General features: G+C 41.2%; 1 protein-coding gene across 2 annotated transcripts in view; it reads right to left on the bottom strand.

Annotated features, from left to right (window-relative positions):
* SORCS2 (sortilin related VPS10 domain containing receptor 2) overlaps positions 1-25,391 on the bottom strand; it is an 808,645-nt gene that overhangs the window by 16,588 nt on the left and 766,666 nt on the right. For both annotated transcript variants that reach the window (XM_026648060.1, XM_026648061.1), the window contains exons 16-23: positions 23,776-23,909; positions 22,900-23,028; positions 20,236-20,407; positions 13,630-13,816; positions 9,710-9,843; positions 7,492-7,615; positions 5,475-5,587; positions 2,439-2,564 (exon numbers count right to left, since the gene is read on the bottom strand). In XM_026648060.1, the coding sequence (XP_026503845.1) occupies positions 2,439-2,564; positions 5,475-5,587; positions 7,492-7,615; positions 9,710-9,843; positions 13,630-13,816; positions 20,236-20,407; positions 22,900-23,028; positions 23,776-23,909 (1,119 nt within the window). The remainder of the gene's footprint in view (positions 1-2,438; positions 2,565-5,474; positions 5,588-7,491; positions 7,616-9,709; positions 9,844-13,629; positions 13,817-20,235; positions 20,408-22,899; positions 23,029-23,775; positions 23,910-25,391) is intronic.

Raw genomic sequence — 25,391 nt, 5'->3', positions numbered from 1 at the left:
CTTGAGGACTCAGCCAATTGCTAGTTCATCATTTAGCAGTAAGGCATTCCCTGGGAAATATCCCACCTTCTGACTCCTCCACCTCAACCAAGCTTCACAATCATCATCACTGTGTACCAGTATTAAATTGTTTGTTTAAAACTTATACTGTGTGTGTGTATATATATATAGTCTTTTGTCTGGTGAAAAAAATTTCCCGGGAACCTAACCTAATTTACGTTAATTCTTATGGGGAAATTGGATTCGCTTAACATCGTTTCGCTTAAAGTCACATTTTTCAGGAACATAACTACAACGTTAAGTGAGGAGTTACTGTTCACCAGTAAGTAGCTGAAGGGCTGTGGTGGGGAAGCTGCATGCTGCACCTCTTCCCACTGTGGAGAGAAGGTTACCAGGGAACACACTCCCTCCTGTGTCCATGGAGGTGCTATATCTGCGCCTGGTATCTGTATGCCCTTTTATATGCCCCACCCCCAGCTGAATGCTAACTAGACTCTGTCAGCAACATATAAGTATGATGAAGAATATATAGCTACTCCCAGATATGTCTTTTCGATCCTGACTTTGGCATCCCTTTGGTGCACCATTAGCTCCAATAGCCATAAGTTAGCTCTCCGATGGGGACCTTTATCATACAAATTGCGCAATACTAAATTGCTTTCATTTCTCTCCAGTCCTGATATTAGGAATTTCTCCCAATCATTAGCAGCTCAGTGTAGCCCTTCATGTCTTTCCTCTTGGAATATCAGGAAGGGTGGTTCAGATCTGACCATGAAAACACTGAGGCAGCATTGAATGCAACTGATGGTATTCTTCAAGCTGCCTGGAAGCAGACCACTAATAATAGCTGAGATTTGAAGGCAGCTAATCTGAATAAATGTAGGTATTTTTTAAAAAAAGCAAACAAACAGCAGGACACAAGGGTCTGCCTTAATCTGTTGCTTTTAACTATTGAGGAAGTCCATTCCACATAAACTTGGAACAGAAAGATACACTTCCATTATAAATCAGCATCTCGTTCCTTAAAAGGAGCAAAGAAGTTAAGAATTTCAAGTGATGACACCCACCTGGCTGCAAACCACAATTGGCATAGGGCTTTCTGAACTATCTATTAAAATACAGTGCTTCTGGATATTAATTGTGACCTCAGTCTTCCAGAACTTCACATTCAGATGATAGGGGGAGACTAAGGATGTTTTCCTTGCATTAGACCATTCTCAATCTTAATTTACCCAATTCTGAAAGTTAACAGTTAAGTTTAAAGTCTCCTGCTCGAATACTCACATCAAAATACTTTGAGATTCGCCTCTTTAGGCAATTCCATGAACAAGGTATTTTACCATGCTGCCAGGGAGCTTGGGCCTGCCTACCAGTAGAGACACTCTGGCTAGATAGATATTGTGGCCTATTCTCTGAACCTTCTTATTTGTAACATATTGCCCTCCTGAACTAGTCTCTTAAAAACTAATGATTTCTTAAATGATAACCTTCTTTTAACTGATAATGCTTGAAACTCAAAACTGGTGCAGAGCTGAGACATTCATTTTAAAAAAGACATAATGTCATAAATTATAAATTAGAGGTAGGGCCAGTGGACAAATTTTGATTTTCTACTGAACTAGGACCCCTTCCCACTGAGCAGATTTCGCTTGGACATGGGAGATGGGGGAAATCTCATATTTGAACTTTGTCCTGTTGCATTTAAACTCTTTGCTCCTGTTGCCTCAGTACCCGAATAAGCTTCCTGACCATTAGGGCAGAAACCACCTGCTCTTCATGTAATAGGCCAAATCCTAAAGTCTTGAGTCAGTAGGATCTGAGGTCTAATGTATTTCTGAAGTCAGTGAGGAGGATTCCTCTCCTCTAATCAAAAATGTTAATATTCTAAATATGTGGTTTCCACAGTGGCTTGTACTCCTGATTAGAGACTTTTAATCTACTGGATCATTATAGACCAATATGTTATCACTTTAGTTGCTGATGTAACAACAGACAAATATTAGCCATCCCTGAGAAATATTTTGATACCATTTGGGGCTGGATTGTGCAAATGGCCACAGCTCAGAGTACAAGCTGGTATAGAGACACTCTGTCCCTGGAGAAGCTTGGAGAGGAATTCAGGGACTGCAGCATATTCCCCACTACATGCCACCCCACATTATGGGCTGGACTAGAGGAGGAGGCAAGACCATGGCCTGCTCTCTTCCTGTTGCCTTTGGGTAGATTCCATCCCAGGGTGCACAGGGAAGGAGCAGGCACTGCACTCTACTAAAGACAAGGACCGCAATTGCTGCTAGCCCTTACGTAGGTCATGCCAAGAAGTAGGGTGGATGACATCTAGGTGTGTAAGGCCCAACAATGAAGCCAGTAGGAGTATTGTCACTGATTTCAATGGGATGAAGATTTGGCCCTAATCAGACACAGATTGTTCTTGTTACCTTATCACTAGTTATACTTCTCTTCCGCTTTGGCTGGTTTGCTGGAAGCAGCACGAGCAAATCAGCAGTTGTGGGCAGACCAGGTTTCACCACTGTCACCAGTGTTTCTTCAGGGATATTAGTTTCCTGCAGAGACAAAGACATGCACAGATTTACAGGCCTATACGCTAACTTTATACTGTCAGTATTATACAAAAAAATTAATAAAATATATAGCTACTTTCACATATGGTTTTCTGGATCTGGTCTTTGGTGTTAAGATTTTTAATATGTAGAGAGAATTCTACGGAAGTCACTGGAAGCTAGAAAGCTGCACATAACCTTACATTAATTAGCAGAGATTTGAAAAGCTCTTTGAAAATTAGAAGTGTTATCACACATATCAAAGAGCTCTAATGGGTATCATGGGAAAGAGTGAACTGAAGCCTAAGTGGTTTGCAGGTTTACCACAACTGCGCAGTGAGCATGTAATCTTCCAAGATAAAATTTTCAAAAAGCACCTAAGTGTCTTAGAAGTACAAGTTCCATTTTCAAAAGTGACTTAGACACTTAGGAGCCTAAGTCTCGTTGAAATTCAGTAGGACTAAGGCTTCTAAATGACACCATCACTTTTGAAAACGTTACCATTCGTCACAAATTCTTGTGTTGTGTGATATATATATAGGAAGGCTGTTGTGAGATTTTAATGAAAAGCACTGGTCAAATCTCATAGTCCTTAGGTCAAACAGTCTCTGAACATCCATATAATTGTATCTAACTTCTTGTATATGATTTTTTAAAAGTTAAGATGTGGAGCCAATTTGATTGGGGGGGGGGGAAAGACACCCATCAGGTAGATATACATTATGAAATGGGTAGAAATTGATATGCGTGATTAATGGAACTCACTCTATTTGGCATTTAGTAGGTGTTGGGGTTATAAACTGGGGTGAAACAGGTGTAAAATAGAAGGTCAGAATCCTGATCTGGTTTATACTGGTGCAAATCCAGAGTAAGTTCACTGACTTCACTGGGGGCCCTTTGACAATATGGCTCTGTGTTTCCTTGGTGATAACTATTTCTATAAATATTTACCTCTGGGGTCATAACCTATTGATATGCTCCTGGACAGAATTCAATATGCGCTTATCTCTGGCAGTGTGTGCACCTGAATATTATTGCTCAAGTGCTCCCTACCTTAACGGCATTACTCTTTATTCATGTTACAATGCTGTTATGTGAAGCTTGACTTAAGTAATCTACAGGACAATTCAGGGTTCAAATGTGAGCAGTGCTTAATTTGTAATGAAAGAGGTGCCAGGGCTCAAGCAAGTAGGTGCCGAGACTCAAGCAATTTTCTTATGTTCATAACTGATGGGGCAAGCCCAGATGTACTGGGGCTATGAACTGCCAAGCCTAGAGGTGCTGGGACTCAGCCCTGGCAAGCTCTAGCACAGGGGTCTCAAACACGTGGCCCGTGGAGCTCCCCTCGCCCCCCCCATTACTTCCTGTTGCCACCAAACTCCCCTACCCCCGCCCCCCGAGTTATTTTCTGTGCCTGTTAAGCTCCCCGTGCGCTGCTCCCCAATCTTTGGGGCACCTGCCACCCCCACGCGTCGTCCCCCCGGAGTGTCTCCCGGCACCCACTTGCTGCCTCCTCACTGCCCCGGAGCCTGGAGCCTGCAGCACACGTTGAATCCACTCGCTCTGCAGGCTGCCGGCTTCCGGCAGGTCCTAGTGTCCCTCTTCACTAGAGCCAGGGCAGGCTGCCCTTCCCCTGCCCTTCTGCCCTAGTCCTGAGCCTCTCTCTTCAGTGAGGTGCTGCCACCCTGGAGTCGCTCTAGGTAAGCGGCGCCAGGCCGGAGCCCACACCCCAACCCCCTTCCGGATCCCCCTGCCACACCCTGCACCCCAACCCCCTGCTGCACCTCTCACCTCTCCTGCACCCCAACTCCCTGCCCTGAGCCCCCTGCCGCACCCTGCACCCCGACCCCCTGCCGCACCCCGCACCCCTCCTGCACCCCACACCCCAATTCCCTGCCCTGAGCCCCCTGCTGCACACCTCCTGCACCTCAATTCCCTGCCCTGAGCCCCCATCATACCCCGCACCCCTCCTGCACCCTAACCTTGTTTGGAGCCCCTGCCACATCCCACACCCTCCCACACCCCAACTCCCTGTTGCACCCCTCACCCCTCCTGCACCCCACACCCCAATTCCCTGCCCTGAGCCCCCGCCATACCCTACACACCTCCTGCACCTCAACTCCCTGCCCTGAGCCCCCATCACACCCCGCACCCCTCCTGCACCGCCTGGGGGCAGAGAGGGGGCAGAGTTGGGGTGAGGACTTCGGGGAAGGGGTTGGAATGGGGGCAGGGAAGAGGTGGGGCAGGGGCGGGGCCTCATGGAAGGGGTGGAGTGGGGGCAGGGCCGGGGGCAGCAAGGGGTGGGTGTCAGTGATGCGGCCCTCGGGTCAATGCAGTAGTCCTCATGCGGCCCTCGTGGTCATTTGAGTTTGAGACCCCTGCTCTAGCACAAATTAAGCACTGAATCTGAATCTAAGTTTTGTCCATACCTGCAATCTACATAAAGTGGCTGCAGCAAATTAATTCCTTACATATTTTCTGTAATTTTCAGAGTTACACATGCAAAAATAAAAATTATTATTTAAAAAAAAAACAAAAAACAATCAAAGACTAAATGTTGTATAGTATAGTACCCTTTGTGTAACCCCTAACTACATCACATTCATGTTACACTTTTTTCACAAAGTCAAAGTATTTGTTAATATTTCCACCTGGCCCCAAAATCCCTGAGAGGAGTATTTATTGTTAATTCCCAATTAGGCTGTGTTGGAAATAAATTGACAGTATTGCAATAATGTAATCTATGGCCTGTATACACAAGTGACACTGGTCTCAAACTGCTTCAAAATGTCGCTCATGGGGATAGGTTTATTGTTCTGCCCTGTCTCGTTTTTTCTAAATGGAAAGGCATTAACTTAACCTTCAACTTTATGACTGGAGAAGGAGCAGTTTATGAGCAAACTGAGAGAGCACCTTTGCAAGAAGTCGTGTTACTACCAGGCCTATGTCTTCCCTCCACTCTGGTATGTTGGGGTTGTACATGTCCAGATGTTTAGTAAACTTTAGAGAAAGAACTTGAAAATGATCTGGAAACAGGAAAAGAAACATTTTTGAACAATTCAAAGAGAATTGGGGAAAAACAGTTTTGTAGAAAATAATACTCTGGAAAAAAGCTTTGTTAGCATTATTATTATGCTTTGTATTTTTAGAAGCTCTTACAAGACTCATTTGCAGGCCAGGACCCCATTGTGCTAGGTGCTGTACAAAAACAGAATAAAAGACAGTTCCTGCCCCAAGGAGTTTACAATCTAAGTAGCATGGACCAATACTAGATTTTTGTATTTTCCCCACTTTCCCAGCATCTTATGTCTAAATATTTCTAGCCACCAATCAAAGGCAACATGGAAAACATTAAGTCAAGTTTCATATACTCACTGATAATTATCTTTCCAGTAATTTTTCATTAAGATATTACACCACACATAAAGCTGTGGTTTCTTTTGTTTTTAAATGGGCATGATTCTATGGACTTGATTCTTACTGAATCATAAACATCTCGTTCTTGCCCACTGTATTTTCCTTTTTTCATGCAAAATGAATATTTCTTTATGTTTTCTATAATCTAGCTGTGAAAATATGAACAGAAATGATATGGCAATGGCTAACTACTGCATTGTTTAAAAGAATAAATAAGCTACACTTCCAATATTTCTATGAATATAATCCAAAAATAACTGAAATACTAGAAATTGACAGTTTCTTAGTAAACAGGACTCTCTATTCTTTCCTTTCTCATTACAGGCTCCTTGGAAGCATACCTGAAGAACCTAATGCAAAGCAGAGAAAGAGATCCTTTGGAATGCATGAATGATCCAAACGTGATCTCTTAGGCAGTTTAGACAGAATCATATTTTTATATTTATTTTTTCTAAGGATGTCTTTATTTTCCTCAACCCCAATGCCCCGTTGGTCTTTGACTCAGGATTTGCCAATACTAACAGCAGCTGCAGTAGTGAAAAGTAAGAAGCATGATAGGCTTACAAGCCATGCTAATGGGGTTATATTTTTAAAGCTTTCTAAAAAGCTGATGGATTTATAAATGGTATCACAGGCATTCATAAAATCCATTTGTTACAGGGCAAGAGGTTTACAAATGCTCTATTTAGCTTGAATCCTGGTGTTTACCATTATGTTATATTAAAAAGCATATTACAAGCAAAAAGTCTGCTTGGAATATTAGGACAATAGCTAAGTATCATTCTGTGTGTCCCCAGGATATATGAAGCTTTTAGCTCTCCATATTTGCAAACCTTAGCAAAGTAAGACTTATTAGATATCCCTGATACCCAGATTTGACAGCAGATATACAAGTTTAAATATTTCCTCTTCATTCTTACATTTTTCATGATACATCAGGCCTCGTTAGCACATTACATGGCACAGCAAAATACACTGTGATACAATGCAGCACATTAGCAAAAGGGTTATTTAACATTTTTCAGCAGCTCTTTCTAATCCAAACTCCTCGAGAAATGCCCAAATCATTAAGCAAAAAGGTGTTATCACAACAGGCAAATTCTTTCAAGTTTTTTATGATAAAAGTATGTGCCCCACTGAACTTCTCTCCTCTCACATTATTCTTTCTGTAGTAAGATCAACAGAATGACTAAAAATATTATAAAAACATATAAGTTCTACAGTATTCTACAGTTATGGCCCAAAATGCTGCTTTAAGATAACTGTTATCTGTAGTGCTTTGGAATAACATGGTAGCATTTTCTATAAGGGATACAGGTCAAATTCTTCCTTAGCCTCTCTCTGTTCATTTCAATGGAGTTTCATTACAGATCACATTAGTTTATTGAGTTTAGAAGTTTAACATGGCATTGGATAAAATTTCACAATAGGATCTGGTCTCTAAGGGCAATTGTAAAGTACATACAAGTACATGCAATGGACAAAAAAATACGAGGGAGTAAAATTATCTCACCAAAAACTCGGACAATCTTGGAATCCTGCAGCATGGAGTTCCCACAGGAGGCCTGCACTGTAACTCTCACCTCACCTGTCTCAGCAAATCTTGTCACCAAAAAACTGTCCAAAGTGAGAAGTGGCTAAAAAAGAAGGAAAATTTAAAAAAGAATGTTAGGAAGAATTACGGAAGAAATGTGTGTGAAGGACTAGTGATTGAAATATATTGGAAGGATCAAATAATAGATTGATTTTTTTCTGTGATTTTAATCAATAGTTAGCCAAGTCAGCGAATTCCAATTCTCTACCACCAGGTATGCTTGCCCTATGTTGGATACTTGAAAACTAAAATAGTCCTTCATTCAGAAAATGCATATAAAATATACTTAAACAGTGTTCAAAATCTAATGTTTGACTTTGGAATTACAAAGTTAAGGGACACACATTTTTAAAGACTGAGCAAATCCTCCTTCTAATATAACTGAGAGACTATTAGGGTTTGATCCAAAGCCCACTGAAATGACTGTAAAGACTCCCATTCACATCACTGGGCTCTGGGTCAGGCCCTCAGTGCATAGGTCTTTCCCCTCTACACACCTGAGTTCAGATTCTATCATCAGTTACAATTAAATTAATTTTGTGGCCTGATTTTAGTGCCCGATCCATACAGGTGCGCTATTGCACTTCTGCAATTCCCAAAGATGTCAAAAGGGACCTGAGGTGCTCTGTACCTTGCAGAATTAGGTGCTTAGTCCATATTTGTGCACATCACAGATCTACCACACAATTTCACCTGATCTGCATTCCGGGCTCAAGAAAGACCCAAGACTAGAATAATGGACTGGTGCATGGTGCTTGTCTGATCTATTCCTCCCTCAAGCAGTAATCTTAGTCTCTCTCTTATGAGCACTACATTGCGCTCATACATTTAAAAATAATTATTTTAAAAGATAATTAGCCCAAATGAACAGAAGAGAATAATCCTGTCCCAATAGAAATATTTAGATTTTTAATGTTTTATGATCCATGTATCTAACCTATCTACCCATCTATGACCATAAATTGTAGTGTATGAGCACCTTTTTTGTCTTCGCCTTTTTAGACTTAACTTCATCCCTCTATAACAAACTGTAAAGAATATAACATCACAGAAACAGACTTAGTCAGAAATATATATTTCTGTGCAGTATTTCAATTCCCATCTCTGCTAATGATCACATAAATAGAAGCTCTCATAATTCACTGATGCCATAATCCCAAATGCATTACATCACAGTTTCCTTAAAGATGGAGAATTGCAACATAACTGTGACTCCACTAAAGGAAATGGTCTGGAGAAGTAGCCTGATTCTAAATGACACTGTAATAAAGAAAAAGGAAACCTGATGCATATGTTATGGGACTGTCCAATGGTCAGGTGGACACAAGATTGAAAATGGTGCTTGATTTCAGCAACCAATCCTGAGCTGAGAATTTACCTTAGGTTATGTACCTACTACGCTGGGTTTAACTCCAGCACCAAGCCTTTGGTTCTTGAAGGCTGCAATGATTATCAAGTGCGTGATTTTACAAAAATGGAGGAGTAGGTTTATGCCCAAAATAGAGCACTGGTATTTGAACCTGTCTGAGTAAGCAGCGAAAGAAAGAACAGCCTACTGACGTAGAGAGCAATAATATGAATTCAAAAAAATTCGACCCTGTTTCTGATACTTTTGGATAAAGAATTCTGAGATGGCTCAAATAATGCCAGACTTCTGTTATACCTGAGGTCTCCTCCTTCCCTTTCCTGCCTATTTCTTTGTCTTATTATTATTATAGTTACCACCACCCTAACATCTTATGTCTGGGTTATTGTCTGATTTTTCAACTTTGACAAACTATAAAGCTGTTTAAATTGCACAATTCTATTGGATATCCTGTGAAATGTGTGGAACTCTGTAACATATACAAACCACAAATCATTTATATTTTTGTATTTTTGTTTGTTTATGAAAATCAATAAAAAATGAATCACAAAAATAGCAATAATGGAAAAGGAACAATAGAGAAAGTTCATGATCACTTAATGGGGTTTAAATAACATCTAACAGATGGTTTAACAGACTGTTTGAAATAGAAGGTATTCTGCAAAATGTCATGTATACCAGGAGAGTATTTTCCTGAAAGGAATAGGCATTAGACATAATCCTTATTGAAGAGAGGCTGAAAAAAAATCTCCAATGAAATCTTGTGTGTACCTGAAGATTGTTTCCTATCCACCAGTAGAAGACTGTCAAGTTAGGGTTCTTGGGCAATACGATGGCTGTCAAATTCACCTCCTGGTTTCTCCCAATGACTGGAATCACTTCTAGATGTAAAGCCTGCAGTGGAGCTGAATAGAGTTCCAAAAAGGCCATTAATCAAGAATCCATCAATTTATTGAATGCCTCTGGTTTTTCTCTTGTTCAGCATTCTGCAGCAGTCTCACCTGCACAGAACAAGGTCCTGAATTTATTTTTCTCCCTCCCTGTTTTCTGCATGCATCAATGAAAAGAGCTGAAGGTATGTTCTGGACATTTTAATTAAACAAAGGAGGTCACAAATAAAAATCCAGAGCAATGTGATTTATTGGTGCACCTGCATGAGTCTTTCTCGTGCACGTCTAACATAGAAGATCATAAGTAAATTTAGCAACAGTTTAAAAAAAAAATAAAAAAAAAAAGACGGAAAAGGAAAGTAATCAAAGATAAAATTGATGGAAATTCTACCAGGCCTCTGATATTTTTAAGGCAAAATCTGAGAAGAATGATGCTGACTGTTCATTTTCGTTACAAAGTATCAGCAGTCAGGATGCCACTGGACTCCTCGCTGTTTTTTTTTTAGTCAGGCTAATATTCAGCAAAATATCCAATAAATACATACTTTAAAAAGCGGTCTATTAGAAGCTAATTGATTTGCAAATTTAAATGTATAACTTCTGTATATTAAACACGTGCTCTTAGAGTAAATTTGTTCCTTTCTGAAGTTTTACTTAGTGAGGCTATACTTTGCAGGCAGTGTACAAAAACTGCATCACTTTAAAATTTCTGTATCGGGGTCTTACTAGTCTCATTGTATTTTGGTCCATAAAAATGTTTACTAAAATAATATCATTGAAAGAAAATCTTTATAGGAGGCATGAGTTATATTTGTTTCAGAAAAGCACTCAAAGCTTGGAGGCGTTTAACACTTATTTTTTTACTTATATTGCACCTTCCATTTCAGAAACCCAAAGTGCTTTACAAATATCAATTAAGTTATTATATATAATGAATCCATCCTATCATTTCTCTCTGTAATCTAAACCAGTGGAGTGGGGCACATGCACCCCAGGGGGTGCGCAAGAGTATCCTTGGGGGTGTGTGGCAGGAGGAGCGCTTTTTTTTTTTTTTTTGCTTCGTCAGTTCGGGCGGGAGTCCGAGCGGCCTTTTTTTTTTGCTTTGGCAAAAATGGTAGAGCTGGCGCGGCAGGGGGTGCGTGCTCAAAATTTTTTTACTGGTAGGGGTGCGCGATCAAAAAAGTTTGGAGACCACTGCTCTAAACATCTCTTCGTCATTCAGAGCCGTTAGCCTCAATCCAGACATCACTCTGAGCCTTTCTGTACCCTCTTTGCACTAATTACATCATTGCCCATTCACATCCAATTCACACTCACTGGGGGTATGCCTATGTTCCACAATTCCCTTTACTCTGGTCCAAGTACTTGCTTTTTCAAAGAACCGAGCCTTGCTCTAGCCCCAGGTACCAGCTGCAGCTTCTTATCCTCTGGATCAGAGAACCATAATTTTGATACATCCTACTATGAAAAGTTTCTTTAAAGATCTGGTGCATATATGTCCTGCAATTTGAGACTTTTCCTATTCATGGGGCTTGAGTTTAGTATTGACAAGTTTCATGAACTCTGCCTTTGCCCTCTGTCCCTCCAAACTGCAGTCCTCCTGACTGTTACATCAGGTAAAAAGAATTTTGAGATATTGGTGTTTATGGCTTATTCTACTTTCATGATATTCCACGGGATAAGGTGTTTCTGAGCCCACAACCTAAATTACTCCAGAATTTCCAAATTCCATTTTAATTAGTCCTGGCCATCTTCCTCAAACCTCACAATTTACCAGGACTGCATAAATCAGATGTAAAGTATCTATTGACCCTGGACAAGACAAAATACCTTCATAAAACTCCAAGATTGTTTGTGGCATTGGGTAAAAGTCCAATGGGAATACGGAACGGGATACGAGGGGGGATGGGACTCAAAATCAGTTTAGAGATTATCCTAGTGGATCAGCCTTTGTACTCAATCCTAATCAAATTAGTGTTCCAATACCAGATTAGATATAGCATTCATTTTACGCTTGAGAAATACCTCCCCCTCTGCCATTTGTAAATCCACCACATGAAACTCCATTTACATCCTTCACTCATCACTCATCTCCCGATATAGGAGCCAAATCAGAGGGACATTTTGGGAAGGCAATCCTTCAGCCCTCCTTCAGGGGTTCTTACTTCTTGTCAGTCTCCCAAGAGTGGGGCAATTCTCAATGGAGAAAGGAAGGTTACTCACCTATCACAGCAGGCATATACTGCTTCTACAGACCACACTCACCCACTCTCCTTCCCTGCTTCTGTTTATCAAATCTATCAGCTTAGCATCTAAGCACCTGACAAATACTGAATTAAACCTGAGAACACTACGCTGTAAGGAAATGTTACTACCTCAATTTTTAAAAAAATAGATAATGAAACTGAGGCACAGAGGTTATGGGCCTAATCCTGCTCCCTTTGCTTTTAGTGGGAATTTTGCAATTAATCTGTATGGATGCAAGATAGGGCCCTAACTGATCACACAGCCAGTCAGGGCAGAGGAAGGAATAGAACCCAGATCTCTTTACTCCCCGTCATTTGCATTAATTACTAGGCAATGCTGCATCTCAAAGACTCTGGTTAACAGAAGGGAAATATGGGTAGCTGGAGCCAGTGTCCATTTCCTATTGACTTGCACTAAAAGTTCCAATCTCTGCAGAGGCTCCAATGTTTACTGCTTTCTATTTGGTTCCAGGATTCATGATGGAGGCCACCCATCCCACTCCCCAAAGCCTGAAGCGAGTACTTGGAGAACACAAGAGGAGTAACCTGCCTTTTTTGACGATATGATTTGTTTCTGGGTTTCTATTTGATCTAAGAACAGGAGAAGCAACAGCTCTTATGAGTTCTGAAAGGGGAGGAAAATGCAGTTCCAGTGGTGAGCTGCCTGCTTTATTTCAATTATGAATTGACTGAGGTACATTAAACCGCTGATGGAGCATGCTATTCCTGGTGCACTGCTGTTTCTTTTCTTTGAATTCTAGTTGATGGTTTTTATTTTGGTTTTAATTAAAAGAAAAATAAATGGTCTATTTCATGTGATACTGCACATTCTCACTGCAATATGCAGTTAAGTCAATATACACTGAAGCCAACATTTTAAACGTGGGTAGCTAAAATTAGGCAACTAAATCTAGATTCAGGCACCTTAACTAATGATCTGATTTTCAGAAGTAAGGAGCACCTACTGCTCCCACTGATCTGAGACTTCTGAAAATCAGGGAAGAGAAGACATCGTCTCCACACCTTTGAAAATCAGGTCACTTAGGTATCTGAATATGTATTTAGGTGTCTAAATTTAAACACCCAAGATTGAAAATGGTACCTGAAAACATAGAGGAAATTACTGTCAAAGCTGGGATTAGAACTCAGATACCCCTACTCCTGCATTAGATGCTCCAGCTATCTAATCATTAGACCATGTAACAGAAGGGTACCTATATTAGTCTGAATCTGTAAAAAGCAACAGAGGGTCCTGTGGCACCTTTTTCTGTTAGTCTTAAAGGTGCCACAGGACCCTCTGTTGCTTTTCACTAGACCATGTTTCCCTTTAAAGTCAAGTCTCCCTTTGATTTGGTAATACCCTCCCCCATTTACAATTATCCACATTAACCATGTGCAGCAGGTGCACTACTGCATGAGCAAATTCAAAGAAATGTATTTTGGTGATAATATCTTTTATATAATTTCTTCTGGAAATCACTGCCCAGTAGCTATCATCAAGATGTTGCGAAGCTGCAAAAGTGAAACCAGAGAAAAACAAAACAGCACAACTTACAATTAACTTGAACAAACACCACTGCCTCCTCATGCCCGGCAACATTCTCCGCCCTGACTGAGACACGGTAAATCCCAGGGTTCTCATAACGGTGCCGAATGGGTTCCCCTGTCATTGTGAGGTTCACGTATATTGCCTTAAAGCCATCTCCAAGGTCCACCTGGTACTTGGTATTTAGAATATCCCCCTAGCAGAAGAAATAGATCAGAGATGTTTTGAATACCCAAGATTCAAAGAAACAGGACACATTATTATTACTTATTTGTATGTGGTAGTGCCTAGAAGCCCCAGCCATGGACCAAGGCCCCATTGTTCTAAGTGTTATACAATCACAGAACAGAAAGACGATCCCTGCTCCAAAGAGCTTAGGACAAGTGGTGGTGGTGGTGTGTGTATGTATTAATATTCCCTTATCTGTAACACAGATCTAGTTTAATGAGGATAAAATATTCCAGATTAGTCAACAGCTTGTAACTGTATTATGCTACACTGACTATGCCTCTGGATATGACCAACATGACAGTGCAGAACAATCCCAATCTATAAGTATTCTTTGACCTTATCTAGGACTCTTAAGCCCTGTCCACTGTGCTAGCGAAAACCCAGTTGACTAAGCTTAGTGCATAGCGTAGCGTTAGCATCAGGGGCGGCTCAAGGCACCAGCGCACCAAGCGCGTGCCTGGGGTGGCAAGCCACGGGGGGCGGCCTGCCAGTCGCTGTGGGGGCGGCAGTCAAGGAGCCTTTGGCAGCATGCCTGCGGGAGGTCTGCCGGTCCCACGGCTTCGGCGGCAATTCGGCGGCGGGTATGCCGAAGGCACAGGACCAGCAGACCTCCTGCAGGCATGTCGCCGAAAGCCGCCTTTCTGCCGTGCTTGGGGCAGCAAAATACATAGAACCGCCCCTGGTTAGCATAGTATAGTTAGCACAGTATTACTATTGCTAGCATAGCATTTATACTACCTTAGCCATCTGCTATAATTTATTATTCATTGTAGCTCTGCAGAGTGCTTATGAAAATGACACTGTCTTTCTAAAGTCAGGCCTAAAGTATTAGGATGATAAAGATTGTCTTCAATGTGCAACTTCATTAAAACAAAAAACATAACCGTTTATGACTTTACATTGTCACTAGGCTACACACTATGGATATTCATGACAGTGAGTATAGAACTCAGATTCTCCCATCTGGACAGAGCCACATGACTGGAGCTAAAGGAGACTCTCCATTAGCAGTTAGCAGTACATGGCCTCGGACCCGCATTGTAACAGTTCTGATTGCATCCAGGAAAGGCAGTCGTGCAGCTACTCACATGACAGTGCATTACAATCATTATATGACTAGAAAAGGATTTCAGCCAATCACAGCATTCAAAAATCACGTGTTTATCGCCTCTCAAATGACCCTGAAATCTTTATATGTTCAGTTCCATTATTCCATTTCCACACAGGCCACACTCTGAAAAAGTCATACTTCAAAACCTCATCCCAAAACATGATGTTAACAGAAGATCAAAGGAGGCAACAGCAGACAAGAACTTTCAGATCTTTGCGTTACAAAGGAAAGGAAAACATTTTTTTTAAGTGCTGCTGTTTGGATGAATTTTCTTCTGTCTTGTCAGATAAAAGGAAAAAATGTTCACAAGGTGAGAGAATGCTCACAGTAAAGATCCTGCATAGTTCTCAAATGCCTCAACTCCAGAATGCATCACCCACAAAAGGAGTTTATGGCCTTGTATACTCCTCTGCTGTGAACATTTCCTTCAAATCACCATTTTCTTTGGATACAGATGGATGGAATTTAATGGAGGAGACAATACCATATTAAAGTTTAAAGCAAAGGAGATTCCTCGGCTGTGTGCTTGTAAGTGCAATTCATTTAGGTGACACTAAAGTGCAAATACTGTTTGTTTGCTTTCTTATGCTAGCAAAGCACCTACATACTATCTCCAAGGGGTACAGGAGTAAGGTTTTATGTTGTGAACCAGATCTGAGTTTTAATGAATGTTTTGCTCTCACAATGCCCTTCCTACTATAATACTATTTAAGGATCTTGATGTTTTCAAAGCACCGATTTCATTCTACAAAATAGGAAGCTAATAATGGTTTGATAACAAAAGAGGAACACAGGAAAAATACAGCTAAATTCAATGGAACCTGGACACATCTACATAGTTCTTCTGCGAATAGTGGATTTTCTTGACATTGTTTATTCAGGCATTTTGTGGACTGAGCGAGCAGAGCTTGGGACAGTTTATTTTCTTCTTCTTGTTATTAATATTATTACTATTTATAAACTCAGTAATGTATCACCCAGACAAACACAGGTGTGAGCCAAAGCCCCTTGCTCCTGTGAAACTAAGAACAGGCATTCATATACAGCAATAAACTAATATTGTGTGACAGATAGATATAATACTACATCTCTTTGGTGTTAGTGGATCTATCCCTTAAGCTCACTAATTGTCAGAAGACCTAATTGGTCCCTTGTGCAAAACTTGCTTTTCTGTTTCTAATTAATGTTATGGACTTATTGATTTTCAGCTATAGGGGGCAGCAAATTGTTAGGTTTCTTGTAAAGGAGACTTATAGTTCAGAGTATTATGCATAGCTATCACTAATAGAGAGAGAGAATACCATTTGTGACCTTTGAGCATCTTTGCATGTCCTAGGTGTTCTACCAGTTGACAGAGAAACACATTCAAGCCTCAGAATTCCTATTCTGGCAAAAATCATGTTTTTAGATGCCCCATCACAATTAACAGAAATGATAAATCACTGAGCTCTCAGATTATAGTCAAGTGCTGTTTCTTTACTAATAATGAAATGGTGACAGACAGAGAATTAGGAAAAGAAATGGAGATATATCTGACCTTACCATAGCTAAGGCCAATAACTACTTAGAGCCAGATTCTCCCACATATTAAGTAGTAACTTACTCTGCAAGTATTCCCATTGGCTTCTGCAGGAATGAATCAGTGTCCATGGTTGTATCATGCAGGCCTGCTGAAATACATGAATTTCCTTCAGACTCTTTGAAATCAATGGGATTAGTGTCAAAGTAAGTAGTACTCAACCTGAGAAAGTGTGGCAGAATCTGTCACTTAATGAGTAAGTGTTAAGAACCACAGACATACAGATGAGACTGTTCCATCCTACAGATCAGACTGTTATAGTCTGGTCATGCCTTTAAGATGTTGCCGCCTCTTTTAGGCAACACAGGGAAACCTGTCAATAAGGACTATACATAGTAGATGTCATTATCCTTTACTACCTGGTGATTTTATTTTATGTTTTACCTGATTACACTGCTCTACATCCAAAATGCTTCTGAAATAAATGTAGTCAAACTTTACTAATTCTGGGTCACTGAGAACGAAAATGATGCTTAAAATTGTTGATTGGCTCTAGTTTTCAAGATATGCTATTGGGTCAGTATATACGACCCTTGACTTGGGAATGGCGGAGGATAAGTGAGTTATAAAGGGAAGGGATCTCAATTGAAACCAGAAATGACTAAAATACATCTTTGACTGGATCTATGAATAAATCTATGACTGGGTTTGGACAGTACTTGCTTTTTAGGCAAAACAATGAATGATGCAATCTGAAGCTGGTATTGCATCATACATGATATGAATTGCATCATGTTATTCCTAGAAGTCATGGATGATGCAATCATAACGAAGCTTACATCACTCTGCTGAAAAAATTGCCCTATATCAGCTCTAGAAATCATATAGTGTCGTGCTCTCTTATTTGTCAGTGTTTGATTTTGCAAAGGGACACATTTCTGTTTAGCCAAAGTGAGCAGAGATGCCTCGTACTTGTGTGAACAGTGCAGATAACTTCTGCTATGTTTGTGGTGAAGTGACTTAACCACTATGGTTAAGAAAGCCTATCACCTCTATTTTGGCTGCAAAATTGGAGATCAGGAGAAGAGGTGGGCCCCACACATATGCTGCAAGACTTGTGCAACAAATCTTCGCCAGTGGTTGAACAGGAAAAGGAAATCTATGCCTTTTGCAGTGCCAATGATTTGGAGAAAGCCAACAGATCATACCAGCAATTGTTACTTCTGCATGGTGCCTCCAGTTGGGAAATGTGTGTCAAAGAAGAAAAAGTGGACTGTGCATTATCCAAACATTCCATCAGCTATATGCCCAGTACCCCACGGAGAACGACTGCCGGTTCCTGATGCACCAGAATCATTCTCACTTGAGTCAGACAAGAAAGAGGAAGAGGATGAAACTTCTGGTCCTGAACCATCAATGTCACAGGACCCACATTTTCTCCCATCCTCCTCCTCTGAACCACACCTCATAACACAAGGTGAACTGAATTACCTTGTCAGGGATTTGGAACTACCCAAGAGTAAGGCAGAGCTGTTAGGCTCCAGACTACAGCAGTCGAATCTCCTGGCAGGTGATGTTAGGGTTTCCATGTTCCGTGACCGTCAAAAGGATCTTGTCCCATTCTTCTTCATGGAAGGTGATCTTGTAGCCTGCAACAACATCGATGGTGTGATGGCAGCCCTCAACATCGTTCACGATCCAGATGAGTGGAGACTGTTCATTGATTCATCAAAGACGAGTCTTAAAGCTGTTTTACTGCATAATGGCAATGTTTTGCCATCAATTCCAGTTGGTCATGCAGTCCATATGAAGGAAGCCTATGACAACATGAAACAACTTTTGAGGTGCATAAACTATGACCAACATCAGTGGCAGCTTTGTGGCGATTTGAAGGTTGTTGCTCTCTTGCTTGGTCTGCAGACTGGATACACAAAGTACTGCTGTTTTCTCTGTAAATGGGATAGTCATGCAAGAGATTCCCACTACATCAAGAAAGATTGGCCACTCCCACAGTCATTGGAGCCTGGGAGGAAAAGTGTTCAGCATCCACCACTTGTTGAATCAAGGAAGATTTTGTTACCACCCTTACACATCAAGCTGGGTCTGATGAAGAACTTTGTCAAGGCCATTGACAAAACACAAGCAGCTTTCAAGTACCTCCGTGGAAAATTTCCAAGGTTAAGTGAAGCTAAGATAAAGGAAGGTGTCTTTGTTGGTCCTCAGATTCGTGAACTTCTTCGAGATGATGCATTTGACCATGCACTGTGTGGCAAGGAAAAGATGGCATGGAAAGCCTTCCAGTTAGTGGCAATAAATTTTCTCAGAAACAACAAGGCAGACAACTACAGGTTGTTGGTGGAAAACCTCCTCAAGGCATACAAAAGCCTTGGTTGCAACATGTCACTAAAGATACATTTTTTGCACTCTCATCTAGATTTTTTTCCACCTAACTGCGGATTAGTGAGCGACGAGCACGGCGAGCGATTTCACCAGGACATTGCAACAATGGAGAAACGCTATCAGGGCAAATGGAGCCCATCAATGCTTGCAGACTATTGCTGGACAGTGACAAGAGATGCTCCATTTAATGAATACAAGAGACAAGCCAAGAAGCGCCGAGTAGACACTGAATAGGACTAAACTATGTACATAATAGCTTTTTGCCTTTTGTTTCATAATAAATTTTATTTATATAACCCTTTTGCTGATTTTTAAAATGTTACATAAACAGGACAGGTGAAATATTATCATGTAAAGCAACCATAAACACATGAAAAGACCTAGGTTTACAATTTATGATTAAAACTCTACTATCTACACAATATACATAGACATAAAATATAAAAACTTAAATATCTTAGAAACAGTTGCCAATCAGTTGTTTTAATTGTCATATTTGAATTCAGCACATCAAAATACATAATAAATAACACATTTTATCTCTGAAACAGACGACTTCTCAAAAATTGTAGACCAGTGTTATCAAGAAGATGTGATTCACTTTTTTAATAGGTGAGACCAAAAGAGCTCAGGGCCAGATTTTGAAATGCTCAGTACCCACAATTGGGGCCAGATGGTCAAAAAAGAGATAGGAGCTCCTATTTTAGGCACTGAAATAAAGTCCAGATTTTCAAATCTGCCACTAGCAGCTTCCACTGTAACACTGTGGGTGCTGTACCCTTTTGAAAATCTGGGACATGATGGCTAATCCCCATCTGTGGGCAGGAATGAATCTGGGACACAGGTTGTATCAACAGCCTTGCTGAAATGCGTGAATTTACTTCAGGCTCTTTGGCTTCATCATCCCCCCATGTCTTTACTGACGCTGAACATTTATCTGTATTAATGTTGTCTGTACTCTGTTTTCCACATGATTTTAAGTACAATTTCTTTACATCTCACTTGACTCTGCTCTAACACTGAAACTGGAATATTCAAAGCAGATCAAGGGAGCTGGCGCTTAACTCACTTAAGCTAAGATTTTCAAAGTTGCTGATATCTTTAAGGAACAGTGGAGAAAAATGCTGTTGAGGGGATGAACCCAGTTTCTTAGACGGAGTTGTCATTTGTGTAGTTCACTGAATACTTCCATTTGGTTAAATGGATGGAGAAATAGTAACAGAAAGGTTTGTGCACCTGTTTCTAAGCCATGGGCTAACCCCTGCTCACCCAGCCAGAGAGGAGAGAAATGATTGCCTAAAAATAACTTCTAAACCAGCGTTGACGTTTTTAAGAGGCTGAAGTTCTTCATTACCTGCTCTTGTGTGACTACAAAGGTGACATCTTCTCCAGGTTTAACAGCTAGGCTCTCTCCTTTGATGCTGATCTGCAGTCTTTTGGGAGCAATCAGTGGACACATATGCTGGGCTAGATTCTGCTGCAAGTCAACACCACCTTCACATACATTAGACACCACTTTCCTGTACCTGCATCAAACAATAAGCAGTGAGCACACAGGACTGGAGAATAACAGGTGGGTGCCATTGGGGGCACTGCAGGACAGTATAACAATGGCTACCACATGGTAATTGACTTCTCAGTGGGTTTGGTCAATGTCCCAAAGATCAGATGGAAATCAGATCAAACAGGTTCTGCATTACTGAGGAGCTAATTCTAGTGCTGATGAACTATTCTATGCCTGCGTGGCTCTTAAAACACTTTAAAATACAAAATTTGCATAACAGAATAAAAAAATAAAGCCTGACAAAGATTGGCTGAGGGTTAACAAGGAAGCACTCAGGATTATGCTGCAATTGTGCAAGAATCAGTTTTATTCAGGTTTGTTATTTTTAACCATTCTTTTTAACACAATTCACGTTTCATTCTTCTGAGTTCAAACATGCAATAATACAGCAGCCATTCACTACCTAAAACAAAACAAAAAAACAACGGATTTTCACAGATAAAGCAAATACTAGCAAACTGATTTTCTTGCCTGATATGACATTTCAACATTTGGTCCCAATCTATGCAGCTGAGAAAGATGATGTTAGTGCCAGCTGCAACTTATTCTCAGCATAGACATACCACATTGTAGTGTATGTTCTGTGCTCTATTGTTTACAGTTTGGTAAAGCTTTCCTTTGATTCTCAGTTCCCCATAGGATTAGGAAAAGAATCCATTCTCTGCAGAATTCTTTGCCCCTGAGGACACGAGGGGACGGAGAAGGAGCATGAGAAGCTGAGTGAGGATATATACTTATTCCTAAAACTGTAAATTATTTGAATCAGAGGGTAAATTACTCCAAAATAAAATTAAAGGATTAAAATTAAAGGGTCACTGTCAACTTGAAAGTCATAGCCGAAAAATGTGTAGCTACTATTGTTATAAACAGCTCCTAAGATTATCAGAAAAAAGTTTAGAGAAAAATATTTCTCTCTCTCTTTTCCGATTGTTTATTTGGGGCCTTTGAGGACTGTTCTCTACATGGCGAGTTGCACCCCACATTCGCTGCTCTGTGGGGAGCACATTCACATGCTCTAGCTCAGGCTCTGCAAGAAGTTGGTTACTAGTAATAGTAGCAGGAACCCTGAAACTGAAAAGACACCAATTAAGGGTGCATACAGGAGACAAATGGGAAGCGGTGCATTGTTGCTGACAGTGATTTTTCACTAGTCTCTTGATGTTTGCTGCTTTCTTGAAAGCACCAGCTCCTGGAAGCATGTGATTACCTGAGGATCTGAGCTTTCATATGTTTTCAAAAAAGTATGTTTCTAACTCTCATCATTGTGAAGAAAAGCAGGAAAATGTGACCCCAGTAGCAGGTTTCACTCAAAGGCCAGCAGCCTCAGCAGGCAGGCCGTGGCTTGACATTCCTTGCACCTTGTAGTGGGGTTTCACTCTGAGGCCAGCCCATCAATTCCCTGGTGCTCCAGGTTTCTCCTGGACCAACTGGGGGGCTGAGGGGAAGGGAAACGTTGGGGGCCCATGCCATCTCTCTCCACTGGTCCCAGCCCAGAGCCCCAGGGGGAGAGGTGTGAAATGCCTCAGTTGCCTTCTCATGGTGCACCTGAGCTGCCTCTCATGGGCTGCTTCCTACCTCTTTGATCTCTCTTTAGTTTGGGGTGTGGTTGCAGCCCACTTCCCCCAGCGGGAGTTCCCAGTCAGTCCCCGCAGCTCAGTCAGTCAACCGAACATTCCCCAGCTCTCGTCTCAAGTGTCCAGTTATTCTCCCTCATCAGGGAGTCAACGGAGGGAAAAGGGTCAGACCCCTATCCTCCCAGTTGGGTCTTACCCACAGTCCAGACCCTCTCCTGTGGATTGCTTTGTCCTCAAAAGCTGCAAAATGGCTTCCTCCCTTCGGATAGCCTCTCCTTCACTCTCCCTCCCTGCCTGCCTGTCAGAGTCTCCTTTTGAGTGGATCCTCCATTTGGAACACGCTCTGCACCTGCTGAGAGGTGGGCCCTCTTGGCCCAGTAATGCTCCTTCACTCCTTTAGTCACTGTAAAGCTCATCACATCCCTAAAGGCTTAAATACCACAAAAGAAATGAAAAACCCCCTCAAAATCTCCTTATTTTTTAAGCCTATCTTACGATTTTTGGAGTTTGACAAGATTTGTGGGCGCTTGGGTTTGGCCATATTTTGTATGTTTGATGCTTTTGCTTTCAAGGATCAGAAAAACCCTTAAAACCTTTTTTTAAAAGGGAATTTTTTAAAAATCAGGACATACCATTTAAAGGGTGCTTTATCATCAATTTAAAAAAAAAAAATCAAGTTGACAGAGCCCTGGCCCTTCCTGCAAGTCCTAGCCCTTCCCCCCACTGAAACCCTCCTACACACTAAACCTACCTATGGACAATTTTGATGTAAACAATTTAACTATAAAGAGTATTTAATTACTTTTCCCTAAGGCTATGTTGTAATCCTCTGCAGGAGTGCTCTCCCCACTGAATGCTGGTAAAAGTATCAAATACTTACCCTGTGCTGCTCACATAGGCCTGCCCTAATACGCAATCTTCAGGGGGTGATTCTGGGTTAAACCAAAAGTTAGCAAAGCACTTGCTGGATTCTGATTTCAGAGGTGCTGAACGTTCAAATCCATAATCACTGCAAAACAAACCCAATTAATCTGTTAGCGCCCCTTCTTTATTAGCAAATATGTTTTCTGTGGTTGGATAGAAGTGAGGGAGAACCTATTTTTGAATACTATCTTGTACCAAGCCAACACACAACATGCTGAGCCCAATTCTGCTCTCAGGGTGATTCCAAAGGCAGTGATTTCAGGGCAGAATTGGGTCCAAAAAGTTTTGTGAACTAGTTCCATAGAATTCTCTCTATTGGCAGTTTAGTTTTTTTAAAGGGGTTCTTTTACCACCCTTTTTCCTCCACTTCACTCAGAACTAGAGAGGATTTGTATTAAATACAATAGGTCAAATCCTCTGATCATCATTCAAATTTTGTTCCATGGGAGTTTGCCTGAGTAAAACATCAGGACTTGTCTAGTCAGGTGGAAAAACAAAACAAAGCACCTTACTTCAAAAATGTCAATGCTTTTGTGGTTCTGTTTTTCAAAAGAAACTCCACAGCACTCAGCTTCTGTAGCTCTGCATTTCTCTGCCACGCTATGAAATTCTATATAATTGCTTGCAAAACCCACCAACATAAACAGTAATAGGATTACTGAAGTAATTTTGCCTTTTAAAAAGGAACAGATGGGAAAACAACCTCTCATTCAGATCCTGCTGGGATGTTTTATTGTTGTTTTCAGCTTAGGAAAGTTGTGGGGTTTACACATCCCAGACTCTCACACACTTCATCTTTAGGATAACCCGGAAAATCCATAGAAAGTCTCACCATAAGAAATCAGAGTTTGCACACTCGCAAACTTTGGATGTGAGAGCAGATGTGAAACTCCTCCCTTTAATGCACCAGGATGAAATCTTCCTCTTCCGAAAACTTCTCTGCTGACCCATGATGCAGCGATCACCCTGAACATTAAAGCACAGGAGTGTAAAAACCAAAGCTATGAGAAGTTTTGTTTTTCTGTGTTTGTTCCAAATTGTACTGTCATGAAGTCCACCCACTTGTGACTTAGACTGTAGCCAGAGAAAGGCTGGTCTTGTGGCTGAAGCACTGGATTCGGGGTCAGGAAATCTGGGTTTAATTCCTGACTTTGTTACAGGCTTCCTGGGTGAACTCTGGCAAGGCATTTAGGTCAAGACTTTTAAAAGTGCCTAGTGATTTTGAGTGTCTGGATTTGTGGTGCCAGATGTGAGACACCTTAAAGGGGCCTGGTTTTTCAGATGGCATTTACTCCACACTTTCTGTAAAACAAGCCTATTTAAGATGTCTCAGGTTGGGCACTCAAAAACAAAGACTCCTGAAATCTTGGCACTTTTGAACATCTTGTTAATCTCTCTGAGCCTCAGCTTCTCATCTGTAAAATGGGGATACTAATACTTTTTTCCCCTTCTACCCTCTTGTATGTCTTGCCTATTTAGACTTTAAGCTCTTCAGGACAGGGACTGTCTCTTACTCTATGCTTGTACAGATCCCTAGCACAACGGAGCCCAGATCTCACTTGGGTCTTTAGGTGCTACTGTAATACAAATAAATAATAATAGCAATAGTGATTAACGGTTTGAGACAGTGATTTATTTCTGTAGCACAGTTCTGCAACTGTACGCTTATGATTCATTATAATGAATAACAACTGCCTTTTTTTCTTTGTTTGAACACTCTATCTGAATCATTCACAATACAAATATGGAAAACAGAGTAATCTTCTCCAGATATTTTTTCTAAAAGGCAGAAGTCTAAGGATATGCATTAAAAATATATGGGTAATTGTGGCCCTAATTCTGCAGTTATATGCACAGCTCAGGTACTTTTGCCTGGAGAATGGTCACTTAAACACTTACTGTCAGGAGCGGCACCAGGGTTTTTGCCGCCCTAGGCGGCAGCGCTCCTCCTCTGAGCATTCGAAGGCAGGGGTCCTTCTGCTCCGCGTCTTCGGGGCACTTCGGCGGCGGGTCCCGGAGCGAGTGAAGGACCCACCGCCGAATTTCCACCGAAGACCCAGAGCGGAAGGATCCCCCGCCACCAAATTTCCGCTGAGGGTGGCAAAATGCCACCCCCCCAAACCCTGCCACCCTAGGCGACCGCCTAGGGTTGCCTAGTGGAAGCACCGGCCCTGCTTACCGTACTGGTAAGTGGGTATTTTTAAATATTCCATCAATTTTTAAAATAATTTCAGTAGTTTCCAGTTTCTGAAACTCCATGGAGAGATGTAATTCCACTGTCTCAATGTACTTTTCTTGTTAAGGCTAGGGGCTATGTTACATTCTAAGTACACACCTAGCATGCTCCAGGTGAACAGGAGTATAGCAGTAGGGATAATGTATCCAATGAATAAGTGCTGAAGGAAAGTTTGGTTGAAATAATACAGAATGGCAGATGAAGAAGAAACG

This window comes from Terrapene carolina, unplaced genomic scaffold (genome assembly GCF_002925995.2).
Source record: "Terrapene carolina triunguis isolate 2854851 unplaced genomic scaffold, T_m_triunguis-2.0 Scaffold66, whole genome shotgun sequence".
Taxonomy (NCBI): Eukaryota; Metazoa; Chordata; order Testudines; family Emydidae; genus Terrapene; species Terrapene triunguis.
The sequence above is the reverse complement of the archived record's forward strand: the minus strand, read 5'-3'. Positions and strand labels throughout refer to the sequence as shown.